Source organism: Rhinopithecus roxellana, chromosome 5 (genome assembly GCF_007565055.1).
Source record: "Rhinopithecus roxellana isolate Shanxi Qingling chromosome 5, ASM756505v1, whole genome shotgun sequence".
Classification (NCBI taxonomy): domain Eukaryota; kingdom Metazoa; phylum Chordata; class Mammalia; order Primates; family Cercopithecidae; genus Rhinopithecus; species Rhinopithecus roxellana.
Window position 1 is genome coordinate 127,694,275 of NC_044553.1, and position 21,021 is coordinate 127,715,295.

Consider the following 21,021-nt stretch of genomic DNA (forward strand, 5'->3'; position numbering starts at 1 on the left):
TGAATAATTCAAAATTTTAAAAAATGACTAACAGTCTATTTAAATTATAAACACTAAAACTTAACCTCAACATTAGAATGTTATCCAAGCATGTGAGAAATGGGCTTTTAAAACTTTCAAAGGCTACACAATTGCAACAAAAAAAAAGAAAAAATTCCTTTTTTTTTTTTCCTTTTTCTTTTTTCGAGACAGGATCTCTGTCACCCAGGCTGGAGCACAGTGGTACAATCATGGCTCACTGCAACCTCAAACTCTTGGCCTCAAGCGATCCTCCCACCTCAGCCTCCCAAGTAGCAAGGACCACAGGTGCATGCCTCCTCGCCTGGGTGATTTTTTTTTTTTTTTTTTTTTGGTAGAAACAGGGTCTCACTATACTGCCCAGGCTAATCTCGAACTTCTGGCCTCAAGCAATCCTCCCACCTCAACCTCCCAGGGTGTTGGGATTACAGGTGTACAGGCATGAGCCACCACGCCCTGTCCTCCTTAGATATCTAAGTTTTATACAATAATTTTTCCCTGTCTGACATTATCTGGGCCATGGTTCCAACAATGCTCTTGAGCTTGAACCGAATAAACGAGCCCGAACGACAAACAGCCACGGACCTATGGCAGCCCAGGGAAAGAACGTTCAAGAGCGCTGGTGTGGGCAGATGGCAAGGGGGATCCCCCAGCACACACGCGCTGCCGTCTCAGACCTGCCGTGGGAACAGCTCCGCGGCACGGCTCTTGCGGCAGGATGAGCAGCCGCACCTGCCCCGCACCTGCCCCGCACCTGCCCCGCACCTGCCCCGCACCGTCCCCTGCCCCGCACCTGCCCCGCACCTGCCCCGCACCGTCCCCTGCCCCGCACCTGCCCCGCACCGTCCCCTGCCCCGCACCTGCCCCGCACCGTCCCCTGCCCCGCACCTGCCCCGCACCGTCCCCTGCCCCGCACCTGCCCCGCACCGTCCCCTGCCCCGCACCTGCCCCGCACCGTCCCCTGCCCCGCACCTGCCCCGCACCTGCCCCGCACCGTCCCCTGCGCCGCCCGCTCCCGCCCGGCGCTCACCGCATGGTGTACAGCAGGGTGCCGTCGTCCTCCAGCCGCAGCAGCTTGTTGGGCGTGGTCATGTTGTGCGCTATGGACTTCTTCCCGTTGTGGAAGAACGTGTCTGGGGTCCAGATCTTGCTGGCAAGGAGGTTGTTGAGAGGGAGGCGCTGCATGGGCCCCTTAAACCGGAGCCTTTCATCTTTCCAGCTTTGTCGGAAAAACACGTCTATGGTGTACTCCTGGTGCAAAGGAAGGCACGAGGCAGGTCAGAGGGCACGGGGCCGGGGCGGGGGCCCGCGGCGCGGAGGAAGCATTGTCTGCCCAGCCATGCCCCGGGACTTACCATTTCCGTGTCGGACACCGGGCCGAAGCTGGTGACGTAGATGTCGGTCCTCACCTGGGTGATGCGCTCTGAAACACAGACACGGGTCCCTCGGCTGCACCGACTCACCTGCGCGTCTGTCGCACGCTCGTGCCCGCAGTCCATTAACCAGTGCCACCCTCTGCAACCGGGGGCTTTTGCAGTGCATTTCGTAAACTTGGAGGACTTGACAATTGCGGGATGAAACCAAGCTGCTCCCCACTATACCATGAAATGAAATTCCCATCCCACAGAACACAGCTTGGCTCTCCTCCTCCTTCTGCCCCCTGGGGAGCAGTCCTGGGAATAGCTGGGCTGAGGCCTCGCTGTGGGGCCTTGGGGTTTTGCAAACACCTGAACTTCCATTTCCTCCTCTGTAAACTTGGAACTGTGATGCCAGCTGGGCAGCTTAGAGCCATGCCGTCGCCACAGAGAGGGGCTTTAAAAAGGGTCAGACAATTCAGGATGAGGGGAGCTGAATTTCCAATCAAAGCTGGAGGTCCTGGGTGGTCTCTGGGAAAGGATGATGAGAATGTGGCCAGTGTGCCGAGACAGGAAGGAAGACCCACTTCTCCTTATGCAGCATTTTGAATTATTATTATAGAAAGCCCTATCGTGGGAGACTATGATTTCAAACAAAATTACTGCAAATAGGTAAAGTGATAAAAGTGGCTAATAATATTTGGGGGGAAAACTGTGTGGTTCCCTGGGCACTACCAGGGCCCTGTAAGTCCCCGAAGTCATGAGTATGAAGCAATTCAAAGTGCACCCCAACCCACACCGAGTAACTTCCAGCTGCACTGTGGGCCTGCCTCTCCAGCAGCTCGCGGTGTGATGATCGTCCGTCTGCATGGAGTGCATCTGTGCATGGGCAGGTGTCTATGTGATGCTGTGTGTTGTATGATGCAGTGTGCCTGTCTCCTCATTGAGATGCCAGCCCCAGCAGGGTGGCCTGGGAGGCTCTCCGTGGTCTCCTCCCACTCTGCAGGACTGGAAGGCAGGGAGGATGACAGAATACCACAAGCACTGACGGCAGCTTAGGTCTCCTCGAGATGCTCTGACCCTTCTGAGTGTGTTCAAGGGACTGGATCGCTGGGCACAGAGGCCTAGGAACATAATTCAGAGGGCAGAGTAAGAGACTGTCAAGGAGCCTGTGCCCAAAAGGCAGACAGCGGCCACTCATGCTTTAAGTGGATCTCCCTGTTAAAAATGCAAATACGGCCGGGCGCGGTGGCTCAAGCCTGTAATCCCAGCACTTTGGGAGGCCGAGACGGGCGGATCACGAGGTCAGGAGATCGAGACCATCCTGGCTAACACGGTGAAACCCCGTCTCTACTAAAAATACAAAAAGCTAGCCGGGCGAGGTGGCGGGAGCCTGTAGTCCCAGCTACTCGGGAGCCTGAGGCAGGAGAATGGCGTAAACCCGGGAGGCGGAGCTTGCAGTGAGCTGAGATCCGGCCACTGCACTCCAGCCTGGGCGATAGAGCGAGACTCCGTCTCAAAAAAAAAAAAAAAAAAAAAAAAAAAAATGCAAATACTAGGCAGGGCATGGTGGCTCATGCCTGTAATCCCAGCACTTTGGGAGGCTGAGGCAGGGTGGATTGCCTGCGGTCTGGAGTTTGAGACCAGCCTAGCCAACATGGTGAAACCCTGTCTCTACTAAAAATACTAAAATTAGCCGGGCCTGGTGGTGCACGCCTTCTACTCCGGAGGCTGAGGCAGAAGAATCACTTAAACCTGGGAGGTGGAGGCTGCAGTGAGCCGAGATCATGCCATTGCACTCCAGCCTGGGCAACAAGAGTGAAACTCCATCTCGAAAAAAAAAAAAAAAAAAAAAAAAAAAAAAAATGCAAATACTAGAGAACTAAATTTTTTCCTCCAAGAATGTATTCACTGGAAAGTGTCTACCTCACCTCACCCAACAAGTTCAGACTCCACATCTAAACTGGAAACTGCATACAATTCTTAGCACAGCAATGAAGCTGTGCCAGGTGTGCCCTACTGAGAGCAATCTACATCAGTTCATTTTTATTGAATTCCATAAAGTCAAAGTAAATACTAGGACTGTGGCCACAGTGAAGCATTAAATGTATAACCCATAAAGCTATAAAGGATGACTGCATTCCACAGTGGATTTCTGAAAAGGACTCGCATAGATACAAGAGTATGAGGTTGATTTTATATCATTTCTTAACATAGGGTAATCTCAGCGTTAGTAACACCTAAAAGCCAGTTCCTCCTTAAATTAACCAGACTAGACATTAAGATTATCTGGGAAGAGGGGATTTTGCAAAGATGCTTGGGGGGGACCACTTCCCCCAGGTTCTTGCGTCTAGAAAATAACAAAGGATGCATGATCCTTGGCAAGAGTGGAACAGCCATCAGACCAAAATCCTGGCAGGGAAGCTCTTTCAGGCATTGTTTGAATCAGCGCAAACACAAGCTTGAGATGAGGTGTAAGCCCTTCCGAGATCCTTGCCGGGCTCAGCCAAGGAGGGCGCACTCACCTCCCAGCCCGGGCCGAAGTCTGTTGTCATAGCCATCCAAGAGCCCATCCAAGATCCTGGTAAATATCGTGATGTTGTCATTGGTCTCACCGTTCACTGAACTGGTTGGCATCTGTGAAAAGCTTTTAAAAAGAGAAACAAGAGGAAGCATGAAGACGTATTATTTCTTACAAATTCTTCTCAAGATACAGAAACCAGAGAGGCACGTGGAGGCTTGTCTCCTGAGACGAGGATCTGAGGACACAGCTCCCACACTGGCCAGGGGACCATTTGGCCTCGATACACCTCTGTTCTCGAACATCCAAGGATACTCTGCTTGGGGCTAGTTATCCAACCACCTAACCTGAGGCTCCAAGTCTATCGTTCTGTGATTCTGAGGAGTTGGTTTATGTCAATATTTTAGCCGTTTTAAACAACCAATGAGCGATTAGCCATGGTGCATGGACTGGCAGAGCCTAATCCACTCACAGGGGATTTCAGAAGTTTGGTTTAAACACTAAAACCGAGTTCTAGTATTGCTAGAGTCACCTGCAACTGGGCGCTGGGGCGTGGTGGCGACACTGTGCCCAAACCTCGCTGCATCCTTAGTTGGACTGGGAGCATTTGTGCTGTGAATAATATGCCAGGACTGGGGAGTGAGTGACAGACATGACAGAGTCTGTGTCATCTCTGGGGTCCTGCCCCTTCCGTGGGCCAGCTCCCAGCACATTCTGTGGGACCCAGTGTCACAATAAACCCTCGAGAAGAGTGGGCTGAGCCTCAGGGAAGACACAAGAACATTTTTTGTTTGTTCAATTAAGTTATCCAGATTCCAAAAGCTTATGTAGTATGAACAGAACAAAACTAGAAACTGCCTTAGCAGATCTAGACAAACTGAGGATGGTATCTGGGAGGACAGAGAGACAAACCCAGAAGACAGCCCCGCAGCTGAAGAGCATGGATCCCACCTCAGGTTTCCACAGCTGCTTTCAGATGTGCAAATAGCAACCGGTTTTGAATTACTGAGCACTTGACTGCAAATTTGGCTTCAAGGGGACTTACCAAACTGTGGTAAAGCCAGCTGTGGTTCCCAAGAAGTGAGCGCCCTGGGCACTTGGGAGAAGAACATGTGATTGCTGGTAGTTCCCTGAAGTGCCTGGCTGTGGGGCCCTAGCTCTGCTTAAGGCGCTTTCTCTCCCGTGAAAGGGCTGAAACCAGGGCTGAGAGCCACCAGCCGTGGAGAGATGCTGAGGTCAGAATCCATGCCGGTCTGCTCCACCCTGTTCTTAAAAGTCAGTCATTTTCATTGATTGCATCTAAACAGATCAATTCTCTGCTGGCCCTAAAGCTATTCCCTTTTGAATATAATAAGAGAATAAAGAATAAAAGAATAAAGTTCTTTTGATCTAATTTTCACATCACCATAAAAATGCATATAGTTGAAGCTCTAACAAGCTAAAATTCATTCCTGTTAGTATGGAGCCCACAGACGTATACTTTTTTAACTCTGTGATTTCATATTTAAAAACATTAAATTCCCCTTTCTCTAACATCCATGGTTAGTTGCATACTTCGGAAAGACAAATCACTAAGCCTAGCATAGCTCCTTCCAGTGAACAGCTTTCTTCTTCAGGGTTTCATGGGAGGAAGAAAGAAGGTTATATTTTGTACCTACCCAGTTGTGTAACTATTGGTCAAACCAGATCTGGCCTCGTGATGGACTTCATAATTATTGTCGAGTTTGCAACTCAATTTTAGGCCATGTCCAGGTGCTCAATTTTTGGAAGGTCCTTGTTGTCTCTTTATCGTACCAATTGAGGTAGTAGTAGAAAAAGCAAATCTTAATGTTGAAATTAAAGTTTTCTAAGCTACTCCATTCTCTGTTGTGAAAATGTTCCTAAATTGTGTTAGATGGTAACAGCCCTGGCTGTCCAGAGACAAGGGCTTGACTTCATGACTGACCATTCGGAGGCTGTGCAGCCACCGTGATGTCTCTGTGAGCATTGTTTTCCGTGGCTCTCTCCAGAAGCGGAGATAAAGACACACTGCTCTGCCAGTTTTTTAGGGAAATACCATCCCACCAGGCTCTGAATCCCACTCACAAATACCATAATCAATTCCCACAGTGGTGGAACAGAATGCTATGCTTAAGAATTTCAAAGCTCAGATTGTACTTCTTGATCAAAATTATTTTCGTTAGTTTCAGTATATCCACACACATCTGTACATAATTACACTTTTCTTGGAGGAATTTCAGTGTCTACCCTTTCCTGTCATAACTGCCTTTTGCATTTACCTGTAGACCTTTCTTTGTATGACAGGGGCCATGGCAGGGGATTTGCAGTGTCGTCCTTGCTGTATTAACTGAAGATAGCTGCTGGGAGGGAAGAAACAGATTTTTAAAAAGCTCTGATGATGCCTGTCAGGGTAGGAGCAGAGGGTTTTGTTTGTTTTTTGTTTTTTCATGAACTGGAGGCCCTCCTCTGTCCATAGACCATCCTCAAAAATGCTTCATCTGCAGTGCGTGGTTATGAAATACACCGCTTTCACAGCCATGGAGAGAAAGGCCCTTGCTGTATCATAGAAGGCAAATGCTGTGTTTTCTCAGCCCCTGGTGTGTAAGTGCCTTCATACAGGAGACCTTCACAGATGCCTGGGGAAATGGCTAGGGCCTCTATCAAGCTACATGATCTTTAAGAACTGCTGCTAAGCTAAGGAGGAACTTCAGCTGGCTTTGTTCCATTTTGGCTCATTGAAAGCACTGGAAAAACAACACAGAAATCCAGGGCTATGCCTTTTATTATTGGTGAGCAATAATGTGCAGCGTGTGACGGATGAGTCCTACAGGTGGAAACCAAGATGTCCTCGGCCCATGAGGCGCTCACTCCGTTTAGGGTCAGCAGGCAGCCTGGACTCATCGACCCTCCACTTCTGTGCAGCGTGTGACGGATGAGTCCTACAAGTGGAAACCGAGATGTCCTCGGCCCATGAGGCGCTCACTCCATTTAGGGTCAGCAGGCAGCCAGGACTCATCGACCCTCCACTTCTGTGCAGCGTGTGACGGATGAGTCCTACAGGTGGAAACCAAGATGTCCTCAGCCCACGAAGCACTCACTCCGTTTAGGGTCAGCAGGCAGCCTGGACTTGCCAACACTCCACTTCTGCTTTGCTTAACTGCACTGAGTATAGCCCAGGAGCTTTGCTCATTCTGAGGTCGACCAGAGTCCACGAGTGCTTCAAGGACAAGTAAAGGCTCTGCTCTTTGGGGAAGTGAATTTTTGTGAGCTGAGATTATATCCATATTACTAACAACAGTCTTAGACATAATAGAAATACTTGAAAATTTGGTGACTTACCCTTCAATTTTAGTCTGGGTTAATTCACTAAGTTCTCTTAAAATAGGAATTAGTTCCTTATATTGAATGCATATTCTCTACAAAACATGTCCCACTTATGCCATATTCTCAGTTCCAACATTTTCCTTATTTGGTACTTGAAAGAGTACAAGTTGTGGCGTCACTTCTGGAGAGGAAAAAGTCTTTTCGGTATTGTCATTCCACCACTGGTGCTAGTGAAGGCAGTGTGTGATGTGCTTCTTTGTGATGTAATCTTCCTTATATGGATGACCACTTCTGACTTACGTAGAGTGAGTTCGATAATGGCAACTGCAGACATATTTTGACTGGAAATTACTTTGGACGTTGAACTGGGTTTGTTTGTTTTAAGCTGCAGCTTATCCGTCTTCTTAAATTTTGTTCTTCCCCAGTATTTAATGACTTCTAAAAAAATGTCTCTTCCGTTTACTTGTCCGTTTCTTTCAGGTCATTAAATGAGTACCTCTAAATGGCAACACTGTGTGATGTTTTCCTCAAATGCCCATTACCCATCACTTAAGCACCATATTAGAAAAACAACAGCAATGTAACAGAAAAACAAAACCAAGATGCACACTGGCTGGACAGTGAGGGTCAATCCTAGGGTTCCAAATAACAGCTTTCCCCTCTTAAGGTACAAAACATGGACAGACGCCACATTGTTTTATGAGGCTCTGAGTCTGTGCCATGGAACACCATGCTAGAACTCTCTGATATTCCTGCCAAATCCTAAAATTCCCCAGTTCTCCCTGCAGCTCCCAAAATCCTGCTGAAGTGCATGCCTCACTCTTCATGGAGGTTCTGCATTCTTGCCCTTGACACTGCTGCCCGACTTAGAATCCTGCTGCCCACAAGGTAAAACCCAAGTCCTCTGGTCCCACAGGCCAGAGCCACCTCTCCCACCCTGCCCTCCTTCCTCGACTCAGCCCCATCCCTCCTTCCAGACACACTGGGGGTCCTGCATAGGTGATGACACAGTGATGTTCCATCACAGTCCTTACACACGTTCTCCCCATTCTCTCGCTATAGCCATCAGCAAGAACATCTGTTCTAATATCACCACTCTTTACAAGAGCCTTTCATTCACCCCATATTCCCTTCCAGTCACTGCTCCATTCTCTGCCCGTCTTCTCATGAAAACTCACTGGGAGGTTTGTCCGTATCAGCAAACCCCGCTGCCTCCCCTCCCTTCTCTTGCAATCACTCTGCCAGGCCTTCACTGCCTGCTTCCCAAGGAAGCTTCTCTTCAGGAGGCCAGGAATGAACGCCACATGGCCAAATCTGAAGATCAAGTCTTGGTCCTCAGCTTAGTTGACCTATGGGCAACATTCCTACAACCCCTTTCCACTTGACCTCAGGGCACAGCTCTGTCTTTCTCTTTACTTGCCTCTTCCCCTCAGTCTTGCTGCCGCTCTTACCTTCCTGACCTCAGAACACAAGCATGCTCCATGGCACAATCCAGACACCCTTTCCTTTCTGTCTGCACTTAACCTCTGACTGTCTCATCCAATCCAGTGGCTTAAATACTTCCCAATGTATGGAAACACCTCAGGTCCACACCTCCAGCCCAATCCCTCTCTGTCCTCCAGACCTCTACATCCACTGGGAGACCTAGCAGTGTCTCCAGGGGCTTCCCACACCACCACTGCACCTGTGACCTTCTGTACCCAAACCTCTTCCCCACTGCCCTCTCCAGCTCAATCATAGGCAGGTGAACCTGTCAGGTTTTCTAGTAAAATACCTAGGGGTCATCCCTGACTTCTCTCTTTCCTTCATGCCCATGATAACCCATCAACTAATGCTGCTGGCCAAAATAGCCACTCCCCTGGGCCCCTGCAATCACCTCTTCACTGTCCCCACTGTGTCTTGGGTTAACCCCCTCTCACTTCACTCCAGATTCCATTCTATTCTTTCACTCTGCACCCAGAGTGAGTTTCAACGTTTAAGTCACATCATTGTCACATCTAAATTGGATCATGTTTCAAACCTACTCAAAACCACTCAGTGGCCCTCTCTGCCCTTCCAAATAAAAGTCAACTGTCCTTCCTGATGTTCCCCTGTATGGCCTACTTTTGGAATGTGATCCTGACCCCAGCCCATCCTCCCTGATGATGCTCTCTCCCCATCTCTCGCTTCCTCATGCCTGCCCCTCCGCTGTTCCTAACACGTCAAGCATGCACCTGCCACACAGCCTGGGATTCACCCACCATTCCTCCTGCCAGTTCAGGTTTCTCTGCCAACAGCTTTGCTCACATCCTCACCTCCCTCAGATCTCTGCTCAAGCATCTCTTTCCAGCACATGCACTGTCTCTTACTCTGAATCACTCTTCATAGCAATCATCATAACCTACTGACACTTATTCCGTGCACACCAGAGTGCACCCTCCTGGAAAGCAGGCCCCACTCTGCCCCTGCTCTGCTCTGTGCATCTCAGCACCTGGAACAGTGCCTGGTGCATGGTGAGGGCACAATCCACGTTGGTGTAGCTGAAGGGCAGTGTCCCCCAGGATGCCCCTGTGAGGGAGACATTGCAGATGTGGGCAAGGCAAGGACCTTGCTGTGTTCAGGCTGAGGCCAGGAGCCATCTCACACTCTGGGTCCAGTAAACCCCAGGAGTCTCCTGGTCACAGTACCCAGAATGGCTTGGTGCACTTAGCACACCTTCCCCTGACACAGACCTGGGCTTGCATAAGCATTTGGCATAGGTTGGCAATGGATCCTTTATACCAGCCTTGTGATCCTGGACCCATGATTAATCCCACATTGAGATTAGAAACTGAGCTGAAGGCAGGAGAAGTAACTCTTCTGACATCACACAGAGAGCGTGTGGACAGAGATGGAAACCAGGCAGCTAGACTGCCCTCTGTCAAAATGACACTTAATGACATCCTAAATATTCACCATCGGTCCTGAAATGGGTACGAAACTGACAGTACAGTGATGGCCCAATTGTTATTATTAAAACTGAAAATTAACTGGTTCTGTGCTTTATTCACTTTTAGACTGGCCTTTGATTTTAAAATAAGTTGTTAAATAAATACAAATAAAATGGAGTTTTCAATGAACCGCTGAAGGCTGTTTCGCTGCAGGTCTTACTCTCACTAGCAAATGATCTTTCTCTACAGCATTCCAGTTCACAGTCTATATTCCATGTTGGAGTTTATTCAGGCTGCAGTAGACAATGTTTTCACAGTGGTAAACATATGAGTTCTAGATTAGGGTATTCTTTGGTTTCTCATATATAGTCCTCCCCTCATTCCTTCCCATTTCAGGGTACTATAATAAAAATTAGGACATTCTGGAGCAGGCCCTGCAGTGGATCGCGCTAGCCCAGCCTGCATTCTTAGGGAGCCCTTGCTTTTACCACTTTCAGAAGGTGAAACTTGGACACACTTCTCTAAGCTCTAATGCCTGAGCTCTTTTCACCTGAAAATCAAGAATTATGTGTAAATTAAACGGTGCATTTTTTTAAAAAAATGCATTCTGAATATTAGGGAGATACACTCATATACATGCTGATAATTATCGTTGCTACCACCAGACTTCTCTGATGAGATTTTTTTTTTATTTTTGCTTCTAGTACTTTCCTCTGAAATTTCTCATTAATTAAAATGAGCATCTTATGCAATTTGAACCTTTGTAAAAACCCAAAAGCCCACAAGCTCCTTCTCCCCTTGAAGGGAGCCGGTGACTCACTCCCGAGCTGACTGCCAGACGGTCTTGGCGGAGAGCTGCGCTGGCCGACTCTCCTGCCTGCTGAACAGGCGGACAGTCTCCTTTATAAAGCAGATAACTGGGAATTATTTTCTTTGGGTACCTTTAAAAAAATGTCGGACATTCCCCTAGAACCCTGTTTTAACCACCTACTTTTTTTGCCACATGCAAGAACTGCCTTTTGGCTTTCTGAGGGTCGCTGAGGTCTGTGGGCGCCCCACCACTGGCGTTCCCGCTCCCTGCTTCAGTGGGCTTCTGAGCGCCTTTGATTGTTACCACGACTGTTTGTCCCGGGCCTCATGAACCCGCAGCTGTGGTGCAGGAAGAATTTGTCATCTGAGGATTCACAAGGGAGAAGTTTCCATTAAAAAGATACCGTGAGGCCGGGCGCGGTGGCCCACGCCTGTAGTCCCAGCACTTTGGGAGGCCGAGACGGGCGGATCACGAGGTCAGGAGATCGAGACCATCCTGGCTAACACGGTGAAACCCCGTCTCTACTAAAAATACAAAAAACTAGCCGGGCGAGGTGGTGGCGCCTGTGGTCCCAGCTACTCGGGAGGCTGAGGCAGGAGAATGGCGGGAACCCGGGAGGCGGAGCTTGCAGTGAGCTGAGATCCGGCCACTGCACTTCAGCCCCGGTGACAGAGCGAGACTCCGTCTCAAAAAAAAAAAAAAAAAAAAAAAAAAAAAAAAAAAAAAGATACCGTGAGTACCTGCATGATTCAGAGAGAATGTACTTTCTGCTCTACTTAAAAGAAGGGAACTGGCCTTGAGTGCGCGTATGGAATGGCTCTCTTCACAGAACCAAAGGTCCACACTAGCACACTTGTGTGGACAGATAGAGAAGACTCTATCTGTTCATGTTCAAAAGCCACTTCTGCAAGAACCTACACTTTTCATTGCTGCTTATAAAATATTGTTTTCCAAAGTCTATTTGAATTGCAGCTCCCACATAATAAAATTGTTCAGCAGATTTGTTATTAATCAGTAAACCTCCAAAATACATTTAAGACAATAAAATCAATGGACTCAGACTTTACTTTATTATTAAGCTGATAATCCTCAATTTTATCTCACAATTGTCACTGGTCTATCAGGTCTGATAAAGTATGATTTTCTTAATGATGATAAATTAATTCCAGTTTAAATTTAATAGTATGTATTTTGACATTATATTGGTGCCAATATTGTTTCTGTACTGGTTTTTCTATACTATGTACTTTTGTTTACTGGTCTTACTAAAATAAATAGAGTGCCTCAAATAGTCCCAGGCCGTCAAAAGTACCTTAGCACAGGGCTGAGTGTCCAAAAAGGGCCTTATTGTATTGTATGCTTGACTCGGGCTCTGTTCTATAAGTTAAAACTAACAGAAGAATTAGAAAGACTATTGAAAATGAGCTGCTGGTGACTCCAATCAAATTTAGAATGTGACCAAGAGAAGGAGAAGAACACTCATGTATTTTCAAAGCGATTTCACATTAGTTATCCCATATAATCACCAAGTACATTGCACTTATCACATCTGTAAGTTTTCCAACTGCCAGTGCCACACACATTTCACAAACACTGCATCTCGACTTGGTCCACGCACATAGCCCTACACCTTTTCTTTTTCCTCCTTCTTCCCTGCCTGATTCTCTGTAGCCCTCCTCACCCTGTGCCAGCTCTCTGAGCTCTCAGGAGTGAGCATGTCTCTTGTCCTAGAATCAGGTTCAAATTAAACCCTTTGATGCTTCTTCTTTCCCCTTTCTTTTGAACCCAATCACATAAACTCTTTCTCTGGAGGGAAAAGAAACAGAGCTGACCCAGACTCTTTTTCCCCCTAATCCCCAAGTACTGAAAACTCTCTCCACTCTGAAGCAGGGACTACCTTTTAGAATTATATCCCCTCTTGTCTAGACTGGTTTGATCCAGAGCTACCCTGCAAACTGTGTGCATTCAAGTCAGGGAGCCCAAGAAGTAACAGGTGGCACAGTCACACAGGAAGCTCCGAGTAAGTACTCCTGACTTCCGAGGTCAGGCATTCATCCTCCCTCCTTCCCAGCCAGAAGACGGGCTAACGGTGCTCAGCTCATACACTGGCTCCCAGGAGTCATCCAAAACCAAAACACGAAATGTAAAGACAGGTGTTCCACGTTGTGGTAGCTATTTTTTCAAGATTTAAAGTTAACTCAATATTAGGAAACTTCAATTGGGATTTGACACAATTATTCTTAAGTCCATTTAGATAATACACAAGTGAGAGGAGCCTCCTATAGGATGAGAAATAAATAGGGGCTTGATGTATTTTATGATGTCTTTTGTGGCTGTTGAAAACCATGCCCTGCTGGCCAGAATGTGTGAACCTGGCTTCCCGCTTTGCTAGAAACCCCACTTCTTCAAAAGCAATTGGGCGCGCAGGGTCAAGAGTGAAAAGTGCTCAAAGCACCTGATGTAAAATGCCTCTTACAAAAATATCTTCTAATATAAATAATCCCAAATACCTAAGAAAACTTGTAAGCCAAATACGTTCACTACAGGAAAATTTGTAACAGCAAAATCATTCACTACGTAAACATCCCCAATTAGGGAAGAGGCTAACACAAGAGACTCTTGCCCTGTCAAATATGCAGCCATTTAAACTAGTGCATTTAAAGCAATTGTGCAAATGGATTGGACATGAAAAAAGCACAGTACCAAACTGCACAGCCTGATCCCACTGTATAAAAACATGCGCAGAAGCAAGGGGAAGTCAGTGCACCAAATGGGAGGCATGGTTGTCTCTGGGTGGCAGAATTAAAGAGATTCCTTTTATTATCGTTTTCTGTATCTCACGTATTTGCTGCAGTTACTAGGTGCTGTTTTATGATGGACTACTGGCCATATACCTAAAAGATTAAAAGCTGCTCCAACAGTTAATTTTCTGGAAAATTTGAGGAGTATTCTACCACTTACTCAGTGTTAGCTTTCAGAGACTAAGACACCCCTCTATTTTGAAGATGACCTCAGAAAGCTACAGAACTAAAGAATAAAGCATAACTGCTTCTTGGGGCTAAAGTCCTTATATACATTACTTCCTATTTCAGACCTGCATCTACCAGGGAGTGAAACCATTTCATGCTTATTCAATGAAAATTCGTAATACATTTGGCCAAGATTTTGTTTGTTTGTTTGTTTTGTTTTGTTTTGTTTTTGAGACAAAGTCTTGCTCTGTCGCCCAGGCTGGAGTGCAGTGGCCTGATCTCTGCTCACAGCAAGCTCCACCTCCTGGGTTCAAGCGATTCTCCTGCCTCAGCCTCCCGAGTGGCTGGGATTACAGGCATGTGCCACCATGCCTGGTTATTTTTTGTATTTTTAGTAGAGATGGGGTTTCACCATGTTAGCCAGGCTGATCTCTATTCGCCCCTCGCTTGGCCTCCCAAAGTGCTGGGATTACAAACATGAGCCTCCGCGCCTGGACTAGCCAAGACCTTTTAAAGAAAATATATGAAAATATAAAAAATATAAGAAAATATAAATTTCCAATCCTGACATACTCTTCACCTCCAAAATGCTACCAAATATATGTGGTATATCAAACAAACCAACTACCTAATGCATTAGCTGACAAATTTGAAGGTTCTGTGTGATTTCACTTATGTGCAGACATTTCATTCAGAAGAACATTGTGAACATGCTAGTTTACAGGCTGTGACAGCTGCAGAGAACTTGTAAAGGAAAACCTTCATTTAACAGATTAAAAAAATCCCAAGGCATAGGAAGGGAGGCGTCCACTCAAGATAAGCAAGGCAATAGTCACAGCCCATGCTTTTTCCCAAGGGAATACTTAGAACGGCTCAAAGCGCTAAGACATGCCACACACCTGTTCCTGTCAGTGGGGTTAGAGTGCACACACTGCCTGGCTTCTGTTGGTGAGTGACAGGCATCTTCCTTAGCTCAGCTCTGCTGGACAAAGTCTCAGCTAATGGCTCAGGCTTGCACCCAGGTAGACCTGGACTACAGTCCCAGTGCTGTCTTCTACCAGCCACTGCACCTGAGCAGGGCCCCCACATCCACCCCTTCCTCTGCACAGAAGAGTCAGAAGAGCAGAAAATGTACAGAGGACAGACCAAAAACATCGTGGCCCTGGGGATGTCCTCTTTCTCCCCTGGATGGAAAGGCTGTCTACAGGCTGTTGCCAAGCCACTGTATATTCCCCATCCGTGATGATTTACATAAATGTGGATAGGCTGTGAAACCTCTGGACCCCATTTTTGCAGCACTAATGCTTGGCAACTTTCATCCTGACATTTAATTTCTTAATTATACACCATTAACTTCAAGTTACAATCCTTTTGATTAACCAGAACAATTCTGGGGCACAGGTCAGAACAGGAACAGCAGCCTCCTAAGAATATTCATCCACCATGTCGGTTATCACTAGTTTCATGAAAAAAAAAAAAAAAAAGAGGTTAGAGTTGGTATACGGATACTAAAGGCTAAAATGAAAGAGGGGTTACTGGAAATGATAGTGCCAGAACCTCAGGGGTGTCTTTCAGATCTTCGGGCACCTGTGGTTTACAGTGTCTGCACCTGCATTCAGATGGTCACAGTTCTAGGGCCTTGGCTCAGGCCAGGACCATTGTGAGTCCTTTCCAATGCCAAGTAGCATGGGCCTAGCTTTCAAGGCAACTTCGACTGCATAATGGAACTGCGGAGGGCAACTGAAACATGGGCACTGCCTTGTCTAACAAGCAGTGACTATCCTTCAAGCACGTGAACTCCTGAATCTTGTTTTAACCTGAGTAGGAAGAATCACAGCTGACTCGGATCTCATCTTCAGCCTCCATTTCTGAAAACATAATCTGCCTTTTTTTCTCTGACTCACTTCAGAGACCCCACGCGAGGAGCAGCCTTGCTCAGGAAGAAAGCGTGGGACAGGGCAAGGACTCCATTTATTTACAAGTAAAGGGCTTGGGGCTGCAATGGTGGCAGGCGAGGGCTTGCTCAATGGATGTGCTGCTCCTGTAACATGTCTGAAAGGCACCAGTGTCCCTAATATCATAAAATAAAAGCACAGATGGTAACTTACCCAAAGTGACTGGATAAGTTCATGGAAATACAAAAGAGAAGGAGGTTTTTGATCATGATAAAACCAGAGAACATTCCATTGTCCATTCCCAATAAGAATAGTAGTTGAAGCAGGTGAATATGGGGGAATAACTCTTCCCTTCTCCAGCTTGATCTTGAAGCTGAAAAGCACACAAAGCGGGGAAGCACGTGAACATCAATGCTGTTGTGTCACAGTTCCTGGAATGAAATCACACTGCTATCACAACAATTTGCAAAGAAAGGAGCCTACTGTCCTTCCCCAGGACAGCTGCACACCAGGTATTTTCCACCACCCTCACTGGGTAGTAAGTTGGAACATAAAAATAAGTAACAAAAGGCTTATTTTTGCTTCTAGTCAGGGTGCAGAATCATCCTAATTTATTGTTTTCCACTCAAATAGTCTGTTTTGTCTTTCAGTGTGTTATCAAATAAACCATCAGTCCAATTACTAAAATAAACGCTTTAGTTATCCGAGCGACTGTATTTTGTATCCGTCAAATCCACAAGTGCAATAATTTTACCTTTCTGAAATATCTGCCACGCGTTCAAAGCCAGCAAGCTACTCCTCTCTCTGCAAGGCACTGAGAAAGTATGTGGAAAGAAGTGGGGAAAAGCACATTTAAGAAACAGGTTTTCTGCAGGATCACAATACTGTAACAACTGCCTACAAAAGAGTGTGGCTACTTTCCCGGCATTCGGTCCCCGTGACTACATAACTTAACCACTGCATCTGTGGAAGTCTCTCCGCTCAGTGCTGGACCCTAATTAATGCATTTGAGATCCAGGCAGACATTGTCCCTGGGCTCAACGACCAACCTTCGCGAAAACGCGCATTTCTCAGTCTGCGCATAACGCAAATAGGTGCTCATGGCATCCGAACAGAATGCTTCGAAAAGAAGCATTTTCCCAACAAGCTCCCCCCACCCCCAACCCCCGCAAACTCCGGAATTGGGAGACACAACAGGTACTTCCACCTCGGAAGCGAAGGCCTTCTGCGACTCCTGCCAAGAAGGGCAGGGTGCCATGCGGTGGTCGCCTGGGCGCGTCCTGGGGCTCGTCGCGGGGCCCGGGCCAGAGCCAGGCAGCGAGCACGCGGCGCTGCATGCGGGAAACCCGGGCGGCGCCTCCAGCCGCCCCTCAGCCCCAAGCCAGGGACCCCCAGGAAAGGTTGCGCTCCCACGACCCTCCCGACCCCCACAGAGGCTCACCAGGGCGGGCGCACCAGGGCAGGTGGGCGCGGGGGCTGCACTGCGGGGCCGCAGCCTGGGTCGCCCTGGCACCTGCGGTCTGCCACCCGCCCGGTCCGCAGCGGCGCCGAGGGTCTCCCGCTCCCAGGCCCTCCCCTGCTCGCTCCCGGCTTTCGCAGACCTCCCTGGCTCCTGCCCCGGGTCCGAGCCGAGCCCTCCGCCGGGCAGCGCCTTCCTCCTGGGCTGGGAGCGTGCGGTGCAGCGGCGGCTCCGAGTCCCCTGGCCTCGAGCACCCCGCGCGACACGCGCGCGACACCCCCGCGGGGTCCGAGTCCACCCCGCGAGCAGCGCCGGGACGCCGCGCGCCTCAGAGCCCCGGGGCTGACGCTGGCCTTCCAGGTGGGCGATCTCTCCCCTCTGGCTCCTGCGATGGTGGCAGCGGGTGTCCCCCACCCCCAATTGGTCACTGCACCCCGGTGCCCCATCAGGCAGGGCTGAGCCGCCCGGACCCCGCGCCCTTCCGTGCCCGGCTTCAGCCCCGCAGTCGCCGGGGTAAAGTTTGCGCTCTGGCCTGGCCGCGCGCCCCGCCTGCTCTGCGCCTCTCCTCCCCGGCCACGCAGCCTGCCGCTCCGGCGCCCCGAGGAGAAGGGGTGCGGACCGAGCCGGCGCCGCCGGTTCTCTTCCCCGCTCGCGTCCTCTTACCCCACTGCCCCGGCCCGGCGCGCCCAGGGCTCACCCTGCGCGCCGGCCCCGGGAGGCGAGCCGTCGGTGAGGGTGCATCCTCCTTCTCCTCCGCCTGCTCTCGCCCGGCTGCCAGGCGCGGAAGGCCGGTGCGGCGTCACCGCCCCATCCTGCCAGCGCGAACTTCCCCGGCGCTCCCGGGCGGAGCGGCTCCTGCGCCCCGCGCTCCCGCCGCCGCCCTGCAGGTCCGCTCCGCGCCGCGCCCGGGGCCGCGCGCCGCCCGCCGCAGAGCCCCCCAGCGCCCCCGGCGCACTCGCGCCCGCTCTCACCTCGCCCGAGCGCCACATGTCGTCTCCGGGCTGGAGCTTCGGCCCTCTGCAGAGGCGCTCCGGTAGGGGCCGCCAGACTCTCGCAAACGCGCCCGCGGCCGGGCTCGGCGGAGGGGGAGGGCGCGCGGCCCGCGGCTCGGCCTGCAAGGGGAGAGGCCCTGCTCTGCTGAAGTTTCTTCAGGGCCCTCAACAGTATCTTCAGCGCCTCGAGTAGTCACCGCCGCTCCCTTGTACAGCAGGGATGGGAGGGCAGTGTCCGCAGTCGCGTGACAGAGGTCGGGCCTTCGAGAGCTTTGCTCCCTAGAGTCGGCCCCAGCGCCTCCCTGCCCGGGCCTGGGTCCTTCCCGGGTGCCCCATGACCCCCCTGTACATGCGCATCTCTTAGGCGCTCCTGAAAGAAACTGGCCTGTGGACATTCTTTTCATCTCACTCATAGACAGGTACGCATTGGTAAGGGAGGGACAGCCAGGGTCACACTGGACTCGATTAGAACGAAATCCTCACCTAAGGCAGTGTTTATCTGGGGGTTTTCTGAAGTTCCGTTTCTTGACAACAAGCCGCCTTGGCAACGGGAAAGGGCCGGGAGCCCTGGGGGCTGCAGGTGGGAGAGCGCGTCTGGGGTGACGGGGCGGGATCTTCCCAGCAGGGCTTCCGAGCCACATCGGGTCACGGCCTCGTTAGCCATGTACATGGGGTCTTACTGTGGTCATTGCGTCGGTGTGTCGTCCGTCCTAGTGGTGCAGTTCCTGGGAGGTGAGGGTGGCATTAATAACAGCTGCGCGGCAGCAGGGCCCCTCCAAACAACACAAGCAAGAGCGCATCGTCTGGGGGTTGCAGGGTCTTGCTTCCTCAGGAGGTGGAGGACTCTCGACTGTAACACCCAGTGGAAAACGTTCAAGACTTGAAGGAAAGCCACTGAGAACGTGATGGGGAGGTTTACTTACACCATTCTCCCATTCCTTTTGTGAAACTGCATTGTTCATGGTCTCTTTTAACAGAATAATGGTAAGTAAAGGCAAATTCTTAACTCCCCTCCGGGAAAGATCTTTGACCTTCCAGTGCAGGAAGCCTTTCATTTTTCCAATTATCTCTAATACAGTGTATTCCAAATCTAAGTTACCTGCTAATACTTCTGCACATTCCAGAAACTCTGAAATTTTCTGAAAAACAGAACTTGTAAATCTATTCCAGGAATAGGACATAAATATACATAAATGTGCAAATATACAGGAAGTGTTTCTCTGACTATACATTTAGCCACACTATTAAATAACTGTTTCCAGTGATTCTTCAGGAATTATGAATGAAATAAGATGCTAATTTGAATTTTCTAATGCTAAAATGGACCATTGAACGCATACATTTTTCGTTTCCTAATTTCTCAAAAGAGGTACCACTAGGGTGAAATTCCTTGGCAGACATTAAATCTTAAAAAGTTAACAACATGGTTTTATGATCAGCCTAATATAATTTTCACCTGTTAGGTGCTGGCATTCTAACACCTAATACCAGCGACAGCTGCTCTTCTCTCAGGATTAAACAGCATAATGCAAATCAAAGAGTTGGAAGAAATGGTAAATTTAAAACTTCACAGTTTGTCACACAAAGTCGTTCAGTGTGAGTTTGCAAAAATAAATGTATATAAACAAGGGATGACTTTTGTATTAGTAAGGTTATAGACATTAATTCTTAACAATAAAAGAAATGTCAGCTGTAAGTAAATATGTTCTTTTGATGGATTACGTTTAAAACTTCCATTTTTTTAGTACACTTTCTATCAGCTTTATGTCCACACAACACAATTACTGAATATATAAAAATCATCTTAAGCTAGAGTCATTCTTTAACATTGTATTTCAGCATGTTGCTTACATTCTTTTCTCTTCCCTGTAATGAAATGGTATGCCACTCTCTCTCCTCCTAGTGTTTATGTAACATAACATAGCCTCACTTTAGGTGGACTGCCCTGAGGGGACAGTGAAATCGTAAGGCCTATCAGAACCTTATAGAAACTCACATTGCTAGAAGAGTACTTACTACCATTTCAATGATTTTTGTTTTACTATAGAATTCTGTATTTGTGCTGAGAAATAATGGGCTATCCGTTGAATTCCCATTTGTTCCATTAGCATTTTCTCTTTATTGAATGAAATTAAGCAATGTCGTGATCGTTGTGGAAGACAGTAGAGGGCACCCTAGTTCCACACAACCTCGGTCTTGGCCCAGTCTTGGTAAGAATTTCATTTCCAGTGTGACAGCCTAAAATAGCTGCAGATGAGGAAGCTAGGCCAGGAGTAGAACACGTGTTCACAGAGCACCCGCCCTGTACCCCAGTCAGGGGCAGGAATTGAGACAGTTGTTGTGTTTGCGTGGGTGGGTGTGGTAGGTGTGGCTGAGACATGAACACGGTGCCATCGTATAAGCAAGATCATGTGCTATTTGTCTTTCTGTGCTTGGCTTATTTCACCAAGCATGTTCTCCAGGTTCATCCATGTGGTCAAAAATGGCAGGATTTCCTTCTTTGTTAGGGCTAAATAATATTCTGCCATATATGTATGTATATACATGTGTGTGTGTGTGTGTGTGTGTGTGTGTGTGTGTCACAGTTTATTCATTTATCCATTGGCAGACATTTAGATTGTTCCATTATTTGGCTATTGTAAAAAATGCCAAAATGAACATGACAGTTCAGATACCTGTTTCAGATATTGATTTTGTTTCCTTTGACTATATCCCCAGAAAGGGGATTACTGGGTGTATAGTGGTTGCCAGGGGCTGGGAGAAGGACA

The 21,021-nt window shown here is 48.6% G+C and overlaps 1 protein-coding gene across 2 annotated transcripts in view; it reads right to left on the minus strand.

Moving 5' to 3' along the window:
* The window catches only part of GABRA5 (gamma-aminobutyric acid type A receptor alpha5 subunit), an 84,093-nt gene extending 65,713 nt beyond the window's left edge, over window positions 1-18,380 (minus strand). The window contains exons 1-6 of one of the 2 annotated variants that reach the window (XM_030930679.1): window positions 17,959-18,212; window positions 16,557-16,616; window positions 16,016-16,175; window positions 3,899-4,020; window positions 1,374-1,441; window positions 1,049-1,269 (exon numbers count right to left, since the gene is read on the minus strand). In XM_030930679.1, the coding sequence (XP_030786539.1) occupies window positions 1,049-1,269; window positions 1,374-1,441; window positions 3,899-4,020; window positions 16,016-16,101 (497 nt within the window). In that variant the 5' untranslated portion in view covers window positions 16,102-16,175; window positions 16,557-16,616; window positions 17,959-18,212. Of the gene's footprint in view, window positions 1-1,048; window positions 1,270-1,373; window positions 1,442-3,898; window positions 4,021-16,015; window positions 16,176-16,556; window positions 16,617-17,958; window positions 18,213-18,232 lie in introns of those variants that run through there. The other variant, XM_030930678.1, reaches the window with a different exon arrangement.
* Between the last annotated feature and the right edge of the window lie 2,641 nt (window positions 18,381-21,021).